General features: G+C 43.5%; 1 protein-coding gene across 2 annotated transcripts in view; it reads left to right on the top strand.

The window, feature by feature from the left end:
* The window catches only part of LOC149343141 (uncharacterized), a 102,418-nt gene extending 94,876 nt beyond the window's left edge, over positions 1-7,542 (top strand). For both annotated transcript variants that reach the window (XM_089545671.1, XM_089545670.1), the window contains exons 12-15: positions 245-373; positions 1,338-1,590; positions 3,030-3,158; positions 5,377-7,542. In XM_089545671.1, coding sequence (XP_089401797.1) covers positions 245-373; positions 1,338-1,590; positions 3,030-3,158; positions 5,377-5,465 — 600 coding nt within the window. In that variant the 3' untranslated portion in view covers positions 5,466-7,542. The remainder of the gene's footprint in view (positions 1-244; positions 374-1,337; positions 1,591-3,029; positions 3,159-5,376) is intronic.
* The last annotated feature ends 6,611 nt before the right edge of the window (positions 7,543-14,153 follow it).

Raw genomic sequence — 14,153 nt, 5'->3', positions numbered from 1 at the left:
TTTAGCTTTTCCTCGCAGCCAAAAAAACACCCCGTGGAAAGAGGTTCTTTTTCCAAAAATTCCTGCATTTGTCTCTCTTCATTTTATATTTTATCGTTTTCTGAGGAGTATGTCCTATAGGCCCAGGTCATTGTATCATCTCACTGCATTTTATGTGTGTGTGCATGCACAGATGATCAGTGAGTTTGAAGTGTGCAAACGGAAGAAAAAAGAAACTCACAGGCTTTGCTCTTTCCCTGGCCAGGGCGGACGCACGGCACTGTACATTGCTGCACGGGGCAGCTACACAGCAATAGTGGATATGCTTATTACAGCAGAAAGGGAAATTAAGCACAGGAACAAGGCCAAGGAACAGTCAGTGACGACACTGCAGGTGAGACCGGCAAAAGTCATGGACTTGAGTTGACTGTTGACACCCCTCTGTTATTATGTGACCTAGGCAGCTGTCTGCACAGCTGCAGGACACGCATACTGTGAACCAGGTTGTGCACTCTAGCAATAACGATGAGGGAGCAGAGGCACCGGTGTTATACCCTTTTCTTTTTCCTTGTGTGTGCAGACTGGATTGTGGTAAATACCGCATTTACTTGCATAATGAATGCACATTTTTTTGCCAAAAAAAGAGTTATGCTAATTGAAAAGGTGTATTGATTATGTCGATAAAATTTCTCAAATTTTTTACGACTAACGTAGGAAGTGAATTTACAGTGTGAGTAATTTTTAAGTGACCTGATACAGTATATTATTTAGCAAATACCAACTCTGGCTGCAGCCAATGTTTTTAAAATCTGTGCATAGCATTCTTCTGCTTTTTCTGTAGACACAATCAGAGAGAACAGAGGCAGTGAGAGCTGGTCCCCAAGGAAGGTCCCCAGGATAATGCATTTGCTCACCATAAACAGTTCCAGTTGCCTTAGAGTTGGCTGCATGTGATCACAATATGCTACAAACAGTCTAGGTGCACTCGGAGAACATGAGCGAGATAATTCACCGCACGTGGTGAACAGAAAATAATACAGTTGTATTGGCAGCAATAAGCAAACAACACTAAAAAAAATCGTGTGAAAAAAAAATGCATTGTGGCAATATTGTATATGCAGAGGCATAGAAAAGTGACATTTTGGTTGTAGTGCAGTACTGCTTGTAGCACAGATTTTTGTGATTCCTGTGGCATACTTGTGTTTGCTTTCAGGGGTTGTAGTGTTTGTGAAGTATTGTCACGTATTGCATAGCGTCCATGCGTTGTGAGAGGATATGCAAACATGTTTATTGCGCACGTTTGCGAGTGAGATGTGGCGGTGTTTGGCCGGCGGTTAATAAGAAAAATGAAAATGCAGCCCGGCAGCCGGCAGTTCTGCAACAGTCTTGTGGACATCAAGGAGGAGAGTGTGGCCAGCGACCAGCAGCAGCACTCGGGCGCTGACAACGTGGAGGATGGGGAGCAGCTGCAGCAGCAGCGCCAGCAGCAGATGCAGCGGCTGGCCTGGACCCTGGCCAAGGAGATGCTGGCACCCAACGACTGGAAGCACCTGGCACGGCACTGGGGGTTCACTCCTGAACATATCAAGGCCATTGAACACCAGTACACAGGTGATCGACTAGGGGCGTAGTAGCTTCATCGCCCTTTCTAACATATGTCAAGTGCTGTCAGCAGTTTGTTAACTTAAGAGAGTGTCTAGCAAAGGGGCTGGCATCAGAATATTGCAGCACCTCTTACCCTTGAAAGAATGTCGTACGCCAAAAAAGGACGAAACAGGAAGGAAAAACACAGAACAGGAAAGAGGCGCAACTTCCAACTTTAATAACAGGAAAGGAAACCAGGCGCTCTTTTATAGCCGCTGAGCTGCACGTGGGTGCGTGAACTAAAAAACAAATGCGGTGGTGGACGAGTGATAACCACCGCATTTGTTTTTTAGTTCACGCACCCTCGTGCAGCTCAGCGGCTATAAAAGAGCGCCTGGTTTCCTTTCCTGTTATTAAAGTTGGAAGTTGCGCCTCTTTCCTGTTCTGTGTTTTTCCTTCCTGTTTTGTCCTTTTTTGGCGTACGACATTCTTTCAAGACGATGTACCAACTAACCCGTCAAAAAGTTCTACTACAACCCCTCTTACCCTTAGCAGTGTCAGCACTGTCGATGCCTGCCCTGTGTTGTCGATGCCTGCCTGTCGATGCCTGCCCTGATGCCTGCCCTGTGTCGAGCTTGCACTTGTGTTGAAATTCAATTAAATACAAGTTCCTATCAAGTGCGCTACCGTATTTACTCGAATCTAGGCCGGCCACGATTCTAAGCCGAGACCCGAAAGTTGAAGGCCACAGAAGAAAAAAAAACTTACCTCGATTGTAGGCCAGCCGAAAAAACAACTGCGAACAAGAGGTACAGCACGCAAACGACATTTATTGCCAGGAACCCGCTCAGGCTGATCCTGGGCTGGCGTTTGGGTGAGGAGACATATGCAACGCCAGCCCGGGATCAGCCGCCGAAGTCCCGCCCGGCTTGAAGATTTGACGACTGCTCTGCAGCGAGTATAACTTTCCGCTTGAAGGCGGCACTATAATGGCACCGCCTGTTTGGTGCCATGGTGTTGGTGATAAAAACCACGCACGAAAACTTCACTGCTGCGAATGTGCTCACGCCACTGCACGAGAACAGAACAAGGCCAAAATGGCAGCCAGTGCTCATGTGTGCTTTGATCAGTATCGGCTACGGATAGCAATGGCTACGGATAGCAACGGCTACAGTGCTGTCTTTTGTTGGCGTTTTGTGGGGGTGCCACCTGTGTGCTACATTTATTCGTATTTTACGAATACGAAACCTCGAAACGAAATCCTCGAATCTAAGCCGACATAAGAGTTCTACATCTCGTTTTTTTGAAAAAACTATCGGCCTAGATTCGAATAAATACGGTATTTGGGCAGCCACTGACTCCAGAAAAACTAGCTGAAATTATCAATCGGGTGAGGTTCAGCACAGTGGGTTGCTGCTGAGACGACATTTCTTTTTCACCTTCTCTTGCTTTTGCGACCATTGCAGGTAAATCCAGCTACAAGGAGCATGGCTACCGGATGTTGCTCATCTGGCTGCATGGACTCCCACCAAACACAAATCCTCTCAAGGACCTCTTTGAGGCACTGGTCGCCATCGACAAGAGGGACGTTGCTGGTGAGCGCACTTTCTCCTATCAAAGTCAGCACCTGCAGAGTCAGAAAAGTAGTAGTAGCAACTTTACCAGTGGGCCTCCGAGTACTTGAGCATTGTCAGGAACTGAAACTGAATGGCAGCTCTCTGAAGCTGTGGCCCCTTGTGATGTACTCTTCTGCATCATGCTTAATTTTGTGTTGCATTGAACCACCAAGGAAAAGGCTGCTGATTGGTTGAAGACTTAACAGTAACAAAGCTTGGCCACATGCTATAGTTCTATGGGCTCTGTGTCCCGCCATGGTGACTGCTTGTTGACTGTGAGTGAAGTGCTAAAGTATGCTTACGATTACTCATCGCTTAGTAGTAACTATGCCGTCAACCATGGAATCAGCTGGTGATGCTGCAGAGAGGATGAAGTAGTACTGTAGGCAGTGTTCAGCACAAAAGGAACTCAGAAATTTCTGTGGACTCTTATGTTGTCTTGTGCTGTCATGGAACCTCACTAAAGGGCCCTGAGCCACACCTTGATCTTGGTATGATAACAAGTTTGGCTGGCAGAGTCAGTCACGCTTAATGTCTCAGCTGAGTTGCACAATGCCCTAGGCAACATGTAACATGCGCTGATAGAGCGCAAAGTAAGCCTGCCTTCATTTTGCTTAGCGTGTTGTTGCCCATTTTTCACTGTCATAATGCTGCTGTGAAGTAGCTTGCATGTGACACCAGTGCTTGCACCCACCACCCAAGATAAGTGACAGGGCACAGAACATTAATTCGAAGTTTCTAAGAATGTTCGGAGCATGTAGATCGAGTTCTTTTCGTTAAAGGACGAGCTCAGAGTCCTCCTTAGTGCACCTTTAATTTATTCACTTTTGGATGGTGTCACTTCTGAAACATCCTACCTGTTCAGAGTCATTTCTTGTAGTAATATTGTATTCATAGAGGAATTTCAGGACCCCTTTAACAGAATAGTCACGCTGAAATTTCACTTTGTGCATTTGCTCAGCTGAATGGTGCGTAAACACGTAAGCAATTCTAGCCCATAACTAAAGGTTGGACTTCTTTGGTTTAAACCGAAAAAAAAACCAATAAAAGGGCGCCGAATTCAATTTTCAAAATTCAGTTTTAACTGAAAAAGGTCGTCTGTGGCATGTCCGCCATAGCTAGCTGTTGAGGAGGGTTACGCTCAAGGGAAAAGTCAAGGGAAAAAATTAACAAAATATGTAGGACAGGAGATAGTGGTACCATTGGAAGCAATGCAGTCATGTGTTTTGATGTAGTTGTGCCTCTGCATACCAGCTCCCCATCCTCACCATATGCCACCTTTAAAAAAAAAAAAACCTAAAAAAAAATTAAAATTCTAAAAAACAACAAAGTAAAAAGTCCTACCCTTACTCATAACATGTGTACCCGAGTGGATCAGATAATTGTTTCTATTTTCTCCTGTGAGGCTTAGGGTTTGCATTGCAGGGATGTGTGCTTATTTTGATGTAATGGGATTAGGACAGAATTCATGTTGGTCTAGGAAATGTGACCGAACCCAGCTTCAGCTCACCTGCACATTTAGCATGAAGGCATGATATATGATGTCATTTTGCACCGAGATGTGGTGCCACAGTGATGACAGTCGAAACAGTCCTGGCAGGCTTGTGCCGCTGCAGTGGCTCAGTGGTTATGGCACTCGGCTGCTGGCCCAAAAAACACGGGTTCGATCCCGGCCGCAGCAATCGAATTTCGATGAAGGTGAAATTCTAGAGGCCTGTGTACTGTGCGATGTCAGTGCACGTTAAAGAATACCAGTTGGTTGAAATTTCTGGAGCCTTTCACTACGGCGTCCCTCATAGCCTGAGTCGCTTTGGGACGTCAAACCCCCATAAACCAAACGTAAACCAGTTCTGGCAGGCTAAAGTTGCCGAGACTGAAGATCAAGAGCACAGACCTTTGGGCTAGTTGGTGCATAGCAGACACGTACAAGCGCAAAAAAACGCGGACAGAGAAAGGCTTAGCGCCGTGTTGTCTAAGTCTTTCTCTGTCCGCGTTTTTTTGTGCTTGTATGTGTCTGTCTGAGACTGAAGAGCCTCAAAATAGATTGTATTGTATAGCTGTCTTTCGTCGGCCATTCTCGCTGGAGGTGCAGCATGTAAACATAGAGAGCTTATGCTGTCGCACTGACAGCCCGGATGAATGTCTCCATTTAAGATGAACAGCAATCGAAATTGACACTACTGCGTACTCTTCGCAGAGAAAATTCGAAAGAAGGCAGAGGAGAATGCATATGGACCACGGCGCTTCAGCCCCAGTCGGCTGTGCCACATGTGCTGCTTGCTGTGATCACCAATGGGGCACCTGCTGCGAAAGCGCCACACACTCCGTGCAGAAAGAACACCCGGAAGGAGGCGGAGGAAAACGTGCATGGACTGTGGCAGTTCGGCCCAAGCCGACTGTGACTCGCGTTTCTGCCTGCCATGATCACCAGGCAGATACCAGCCCCGACAAGTGCCTACAACACCGTCTGTGTTCCTCCTGCTTGCTTTGTCAACAAAGAGAAAAAAAAGAAGAGAGAAATGTGCCTCACATCACTGTCTTGCGCGGTGGATCAAAAGGGAAGCAAGCCTCTGTGTGCCAAGCTGGCTCCCACGGACAGCATTTGTTTCCTGCTGAGACAATTTGAAGCCCATGAAGGCAGAAACCAAAGGCAAGACTACTTCTACACACACTGTTGTTCTTGAAGGCATGGGCATGTATGAAAGCTTCCAGTGCAGATTTAAGGTTCCTGGGAAATCGCTGCTGTAGGAGAGTTCGTGCAGTGCAACAGACCCTTGCCTAGTCAGAACAGCCTGAAACAGCTTCTGTGTTTGTTGCAGCAATGTGCTGTGCAGCAGTTTGGTGGATGTACACACTGTGAAGTGGCAAGCTTGATCATGGTCTTCCTTGAGTTTGGTGCCCCTAGCAAAGTTGGAGGGCTGAATTAAAGGGAGAGCTTTAAAGGACTGTAGACACCTTTTTTAGTTGCATGTTTTCTTCTCCGTAACAATGCATGAGACATTAGAACACATGGGTCACCACGTGGTATTCACCTACGAGCGCTAAATAATTTGAATTTCTTCTCTCGTGCTGTTTCAGTTTCATCAACCGAACGATGATTGTGACGTGTAAGAAGTGTTAAGGTTATCAGAAGCCTGAAAAAAAACCTGCATTATAACTGCTGACACGTCTTTTGTTGTCATTCCAGCTGTTGGAGCAGGCTGGCTTAAGTGTGTAGTGAATTAAAAGTACATAGCAGTGACTGTGTTGCAGTTTATTTTTATGCCTCACATGACCTGAATGCTTCTTCCACGTCACAGCCATAATTTGGTTGATGAAACTGAAACCGAAGCAGTATCGAGAAGAAATTAAATCGTAAATTGTTTAGCAGCCGTTGGAAAATACCACGGCATGATGCATGTATACTAATGCCCAATGCATAATGTGAAAAAAGTAGGGGCTTGCGAATATTGAAATTTTCTAATATGAATCAAATACGAACATGAAAAAAAATGGCTTTGAATATCGAATTGAAAAGTATTTCAGAAAATGATATACAGGCAAATGCTGTGGCACTTACATTTTCCAAAACTGTGCATGTTCTTTGCAGGTCGAATAAACAAAAACAGACTTACTCAGCACGATATATACAAACATGATGTGCACAGAAATGTACACTACTTGGTTAGACAGCATAACCATACATATCCAACTTGTAATGTGTTCATTTAAAACAAAATCCATAAAATGACACATAACCGACAACTTAAAATTACATGATGGCTAGTAAAACCTCATTAATTCAGAAGGATTCAGGGGACTGGAAGAAATTTTGAATTATCTGGTGGTCGATTTATAAATTGCCCCGCACCCCGCGGAAAAAAAATATGCAAAAATGCGTGAAGGCTCCATCGCAGAAACATTGAAAAGCTCGCATCGAGCACGCAGTTTCGCCATGCTGGAAGAACAACGCAGACGTAAGCGAAGGGGATGCACATCAGAACAGTGAGACTGCTCCCAAAAAAAAGAAAAATAATCGTCAGCGATGCGCCAATTGGCATCCAAAACTGGCACGGAGCTGGGTTCGGACAATGGGTGAATGAGTGGGCCAACAACTGCCATCGCCACGGGCTAGTGGCAAAGCTTAGAAATCGAAACCACGCAGCCAGGCTATTTTTTTGATTTGGTGGCAGGGGCCCTTCGTTCGTTGTCACGCTTGCCGTTATGCCCACTTTATAGGTGCGCGGGTTACAATGCACCATAAGCGCGATTTTTACACCGTCACTTGCCCTGTTGTAACTCCTCGACTCGCCCCTTCAAGAGCCTCATGCAAAGTCCTGCAAGTTGGCTTTCCCGCATATCATAGTTCACCAAAACGCATAGAGTTTCTTACTATTACCTTGAGGGAAAGCTGGCGGCGCTGCACTTCAGCCACCATGGACGCTCAAAGCATCATGGGGCGGTGAGCTACTTGTTGCGAGACAGTTGTAGTTTTTCGGGAACACGGAGTGGCACTACTGACATGTTTCATTCCGAAAACGCTGTTCGTGTGCGCGCAGACGACTTTCGCGCGAACGCAGTGTGCAGAAGCCATAGTAGTGAAAACGCAACGGCACACGACGCCAATACAAGGTTTTAATCTTCCGAAATGCCATTAAAAAACCTCTTAAGGTATCTAAGCAACCACATTTTTTTTAAAACATATTTACTTTTAAAAATGCGCCTGTTAATTACGAAATATTAGTTTTTTTAGTGTTCATCACTTGGCCAATAGGAAAGCTAGTCATCTCTTATTTTGGGCAAACTTTGCACTTAAATGCTTTTCTGCTCGTTTGTTGCAATCATTAGACAAGATATTGAATGTTAGGACGTTTGTAGTTATTGAACAGCTTTATTTTTTCCATTAATTTCTGGCCGAAAGTTGTAGTTCCGCAACAAGTAGCTCACCGCCCCATGATGCTTTGAGCGCCCATGGTGGCTGAAGTGGTCTCGAGGGGTCGCCATGCAAACTCCCATAGAGGGGTTGCCAGCTTTCCCTCTAGGATAGTAAGAAACTCTATGCCAAAACGAGATTGCAGAGGTCACACTCGGAGAGTATGAAGGCGACAGGACAAATGCCGTGGGTTCGGGTTTTAAGTATTTAACACATTATGGAAGGATCAAAGAAAGAAAACAGTGCACTCTCTTGCTGCGATTGTCCGAAGCGTGTAGTCGACTTTCTTATCAGGCGTTATAAGTGCGAAAGCCCACTTGCGGAATTTCGCTCGAGTTCAAGCCTATCGGCGGCTGAATGCGATCGTTCCACGCGATAAACGTTGGAGAAGAAACCAAAGAGGATGCATTTGTATTGTTTTCCTGCCACTTTAAACCCGATGGTCGCACAATTCGCCCACATTTCGCGTTTTTGCCATGGTCAAATTTGTGAAAGTCAGCGCGGTATACGATTGCTGGCGAATATTCGAAAATTAATTTTAAAATATTCAGAAGTTCTCAAATATCAGTTTCCCAAATATGATTATGACCCAAATATCAAGCATATTTAATTCGTATACGAAATTTCGACATATATTCGCATGCCCCTAGAGAAAATTTTAAAAATCTAGCAAAAATTCAGTGCTATACACCTTTAAAACCGGCCTGAATTTCGCAAACTAAAGCAACCTAAAATATCTTTAAATGGTGTTTAGCTGTTTAGGTCAGCGGGCTTTGCTGTTATTGGAACAATGTTAAGGATGCAGAATGAGATATCTTTAGATTTTTTAGATTGTTTTTGCTGAAAGCAGTAAAATGGAAGAAAAATGGTCGTGCTGTACAGTTCAGTGCAAAAAAAAAAAAAAAAAAGTTTACTTAGCCCTGTGCTATTACGTCTTTGTGGAAATGCTTTAAGGTGGAAAAGTTCATTGATTTCTGCGCTGAGAGCACTGTAAATTCAAAAATCGACAGCGGTATTCATTTGACCTGCTTTTGTTGCAGTATCCTTTGTGGAGTAAGTGAACAAGTAGTGGCAAGGCGATTGACCTGCAGTGGATTCAACTCATTTAATGCTGGTGATGGTTGTCTGAAACTAAGTCAAGTATGATGAAAGCACATCAAATGGTTACCAGATAGATAACACCTAATTCAGTGGTGTGGTTTGATGATGTATTCAATTACCTTTGGCTCTTGCATGCACTTGTTCCCATGATTTTTTGTTTATTCATCTAAGGGAAGCCTTAGTAACAGCACACAATAAAACTGTCATGGGAAGCTAGCTAATTTTATGCACACGTGCATCCTCAATTTAATGTGCATGAGTAGCAGTCAAATTTCAGCTGTCAAGCAGTTTGTCTGGACCCTCGACAGCTTTGAACTAGAATTTCTTGCAGTTCATAGCTATGGAAGTGTTTAATAAATATTTGGAAGCTTGAGCACCTTGCTGTTACTGAATGCAAAAAAAAAATGGTTAATCATTTACTAAAAATTTGCTGATGCCATACTTTCTTGTTTGTGAGTCACGCCTTGGCATATGTGTTCTGCCGTTAAAGGCAGGTAATTTTAAGAAAAAGGTTGCACACATGTCATGTTTATGTGCTTGCCACTCCTTTTGGTCGGTACATGTGTATTACCATCACACTATGCTGCATTTACCAAGTTACTCACCTAAAATTCTGACATGCTCTTAGGCACAGTCATAGCCAGACCAGGTTTACAGAATCCAGTAGCCGTGGTTTCCATGGCTTGTGTCTTGCAGTGTTAGTGCTTATGTGCTCTTGGAAAACAGCTCACAATTGTGTCACACGGTGGTATAAAATCCAGTGATGAGAACTTGGAAAATTAAGTTCTAAAGCACTGAAAAACATGGAGCTTTCGTAGCTTGCAATTTTTATCTCAGTTCCTCTATGCAGTGTCCATTTTGAAAAGATAGCTCCGAAACATTTGGAGACTGAATCTAAGTTGTGATTATCTACTCGTTCCCTGGTTATACTTTCAGCTGTTTTTATCCTATTTGTGCACGCTGGTTCTACAGGAATGAAATGGCATTTACATCCACACACGTTTTATGTTACTAAGTCTTTACATGTGTTTATACACATCACATAAAGTATTTGTGAGATCAGGCTGAAAAGCTTTGTTGGAACACAGGTGAAAAAGTTGTGGAGACGTTCTCAGCTAGGCATGCACAGGATGCCAGACTGCCCTGTCTTCCATTTTCTTTTTATTCGGATGAATGTGTTCAGGTTCAGCGTGGCTGAGAAGTGTAGCATTCATTTTTCAATAAAATAAGGCCAGAGTAAACCGACGGCTAAGACAGGCTGGTGGGCTCTTTTCTTATAGAAACAAGGACAGAATAGTAGAATGGCTGAGGCTGCTACCAAAATGCTCCTTCAGTATGCAGTTGTACCACCTTGCCCACTGTGTCATCTTCCCTTCAGTCGATAACTTTTTAAAGTATGTTGTCTCAACTAGAGGTCATAAAAACAAGTCAATCGTGCTCTGGTGACAAAATGCAGGCAACAAGGTGCTTTTATGCTGCCCTTGCATTTAGTTGTCCACGTCAGTCCTGTCATGCCGAAAAACATCAAGAAAAGCTAGGAGGCCGCGTAAAGAAATGCATGTGTGTGCAGGATTCATTCTAGGTTGTCAAGACGAAACTCATTTGTACACTATAGTCTGTGCACTTTCTTGTGCCTGTGCTAGGTGATGGCAGGTTTGTACTTGCTTATGTCAAAAAGTAACTCTTGGGGGCACGCCTAAGTCGAATTGGCACATAAAAGAAAGGATACTTTTTCATTTTTGCTTTCCATTGCCAAACTGTGTTGCTTTAGTACGTGGTCACACTATCCTGCCCCGAAGAACTTGTTCCCGGGTTGTTTCTTATTTCTGCAAAACTTATCCCAACCACAGCTGCTGTTAAAACGTGCTTTTAGCGAGCACTGGTGAAATACCTGCTTATCTATAATAAGGTGCTGGTTTTCTGGCTCTGGTTTGAATCCAGGCAGCCTGAAGCTTTGGTGTCTTTTGTGTGCTCTGTGTGAAAACATTGGAATTGAGGCACCTCCTTTTGCTTTCAGTTATTGCACCAAGTGTGATACCACCTGTGATAAGTACTTTTATTCATGAAGCAGTGGCACACATTATGGCTGAGACATATCAACATGATAATGCTCTTTTTCTGTGATCTCCCTCCTTTCTCTTTCCTTGCTGTGGACTGAGTGCTTTGTCACCTTTTTTTTCTTTCTTGGATTGTCTCATCTAGGAGATTCAAATATCTGGCTGAATACAACTGACAGCTTGTGTGCTTGTGTACAAAGATTCTTGACACAAACAGCAACTCTGGAGAATTGTGCAAGCAAAGATTTCTGATTGATGTGCAGCGTTGTGCTTGAAGTGAGATGAATGAAGTGAGATGAATAATAGAAATTGATAAAAGTCTGTTCGGCATGATCTAAGGCATGGCTCAGTTGGTGTAGCTTTTGGTGTGTAAATCTCGCAAATGGCATTTCTGTCCCTCAGAGCGAAACTAAGGTGTTGCCGAAACAATCTTTAATAGTTTGCCTTTGTTTATTACATTAAAAAGCTACACAATCCGTAATGCCCTTGTTGGAGTAACCTAACTGAAATTGCAAGCTTGTTGTCAGCAGCACCCTCATTGTACTTCTTTGTGATGAGTGCAGAGACAAAGGTTTGGGCATGCTGCACTGTTTTCATTCCATTCACGCCTATACTTGTGAAAATAACCTCTCAGTGTATTCACACACAACCATAACATCCAGTTTTCATGAGGCAGTGCATGAGCAGAGTCTGAATGCCATGTCATGCTCTGTTCTTGCTTGTGCGTTATCGCCCTTGAGCATAATGCCTGAAAAAAAAAAAAAAAAACGTTGCGGCAATAATTTGCAGAAGTTTTGCACAGTTCTATAATGAATGTTTGCAAAGATCAGCTAAGGAAATGATGGTGGGTCATGCAATGCTTTGTAGAGTGGTAAATAGAGAGAGCTTTCCGGACTGCAAGGAACTTAAAACTCAAAAGCAGTGTTGTGTGTGAAAAATATTATTGTGAAACAAAATGATCGTGGTGTAGAGCGGGTAAGAAATTTTTCCTTAAACTGCTTAAATAGCACCCTACAGTTATATGTGCTTCATTCAATTTCAGTGACTGCAAAAATTTTTCATCTGTTATGAGCAGCTATCAATGTGGATGGAAGTAGACAGTGCTGATAAATCAAAGTGCCATTTGCATTTTATGGCTTGGTCATCCTAATATGTGATGTGCTCCTGCTCCTGTTTGACAAGGAAGCTTGGTGTCTTTCAAGCCTCTGGCATAGGTGACGAAATTTTTTTTTAATGAACTAGCCAGGTGTTGGTGTCGAACTTTTTGCCCATTGCATTGCATTAACATCGACACAGTATGTATGGCAGACTTTGCAAACCTTGAGAACAGGTGAGCATTTGGCTGTTGTCGTTTAGACAAAAATGTTTTAAACTTTTGCTAATCGTACAAGTGTAGTGCATGAACGCCTTTTACACGATGCCAGATTGATTAAAGGAAGTTAAAAGATTCTGAAAAAAAAAAGGGGGGGGGGGGGGGGTGCTTCTAACTTCGGAATTGAGAACACGATGGGTTACTAAAATACAGCACACTTTTTCTACTGGCATGCATGGTTTGGGCATAGCAAACTTTTGTGAATGGTTTTTCGCAGCTTTAATTTTCAGAAGCTGTGTTCAAGGCTGATGTCATCTTTGTTGAAATTGGTATATTTCAGATTGGACCATGCAGCCGAAAAAAAAAGTGCACGGCTTGATTATGGCAGTTGCACCTTGAGTGCAGTCATGCACCCCCGTATTGTAGAGTTTTAAGGTTTTCGCACTGTGTATCTTGAGCATTTGAGATGCACATGGGCAGAAAATTGCTAACTTAATGGCAGACTTGCTGTTTGTCTTGAATGGGAATAGTCGTGTTGCTAGAGCATAGCTGTTGATGCATTCAGGTTACTGAAAACAGAGAGCTGTTGAAGCTGTAGATGTACACTAGCGTGGTGTTGCTATGTTTTCATGTTGGCATGTTGCACATGTATGCCCCTACAGACAGCTAAAGATTTTGAATGGCTGCAATTAAAAGTGCTAATAGCACTTTTAATTGCAATTTTAATTGAATGCAGTTGTCTGTGTGAGTCACAACACCGCTGTAGGCCGTTCGTTTGGAAAGGTTGCCAGCTGCTCTTATGCGAGCCTTCCACAACGAGATCTCTTAATAAAAAATTAAAAGGGCCACCCCTCTTCTCTGTGTCTTGTCACCTGTCATGGTGCATGAAAATCCACAGCCCTGTTCATCTTGTAAATGTTGCAACTGCTACTCAGTGTGTTTTTGCTAGACACATAGCCATCTACTTGTTTCAAAAGGCTATGCTTTACACAAGTGTGTGTCCACCCTTTTGCTGTTGCTAAAGAGTCAAAAGTTTGTGCCACAGTGTCACTGTCTTCCTTTGAAGCAAGTTGTATGAAGTGTTCAACAACGACAATCACACCTGGTGAATTACAGTAAGCATGGTTGCAAGTCGCTAGACCATGAATGATGGCTTGGCGAGTGATTCATGCAAGGTGTACCTTTACATCAGTTTTGTCACTCTGGATGTTTCCTTCCATAGAGTCATTGGCCATTCGAGCTCATGCTCTTGTTGGCGACTTATGGGTGTCTAAGTGTGTGTGCCCCAGTACCTCCTTTTGCGTGCAAATGCATTTACAAAAGATGCATGTTTTGGGTGTCACTTTTTCTTTTTATCAACGCTCTTCAGCACCTGTCAAGAAAAGCAGTTTGATGTACCCCGATTTGTATGCAAGGCTTTGTGCAAAGCTAGCCTTTCTGCAAAACTCACATTGTTCATGCCAACCATGAAGTGTCTCGGGACTTTTTCTTTTTTGCACGTTTACGCACATTTCTAACACTGTTGCATCTGTTGCTGTGTTAAATCAAGCTTTGGCTACGACCTGAAAACCTTGTCACTGATGTTTCTCCAT

This window comes from Amblyomma mixtum, chromosome 5 (genome assembly GCF_055824585.1).
Source record: "Amblyomma mixtum isolate Tamu chromosome 5, ASM5582458v1, whole genome shotgun sequence".
Taxonomy (NCBI): domain Eukaryota; kingdom Metazoa; phylum Arthropoda; class Arachnida; order Ixodida; family Ixodidae; genus Amblyomma; species Amblyomma mixtum.
Note: the sequence above shows the minus strand (reverse complement) of the source record. Positions and strands in the feature narration are given on the sequence as shown.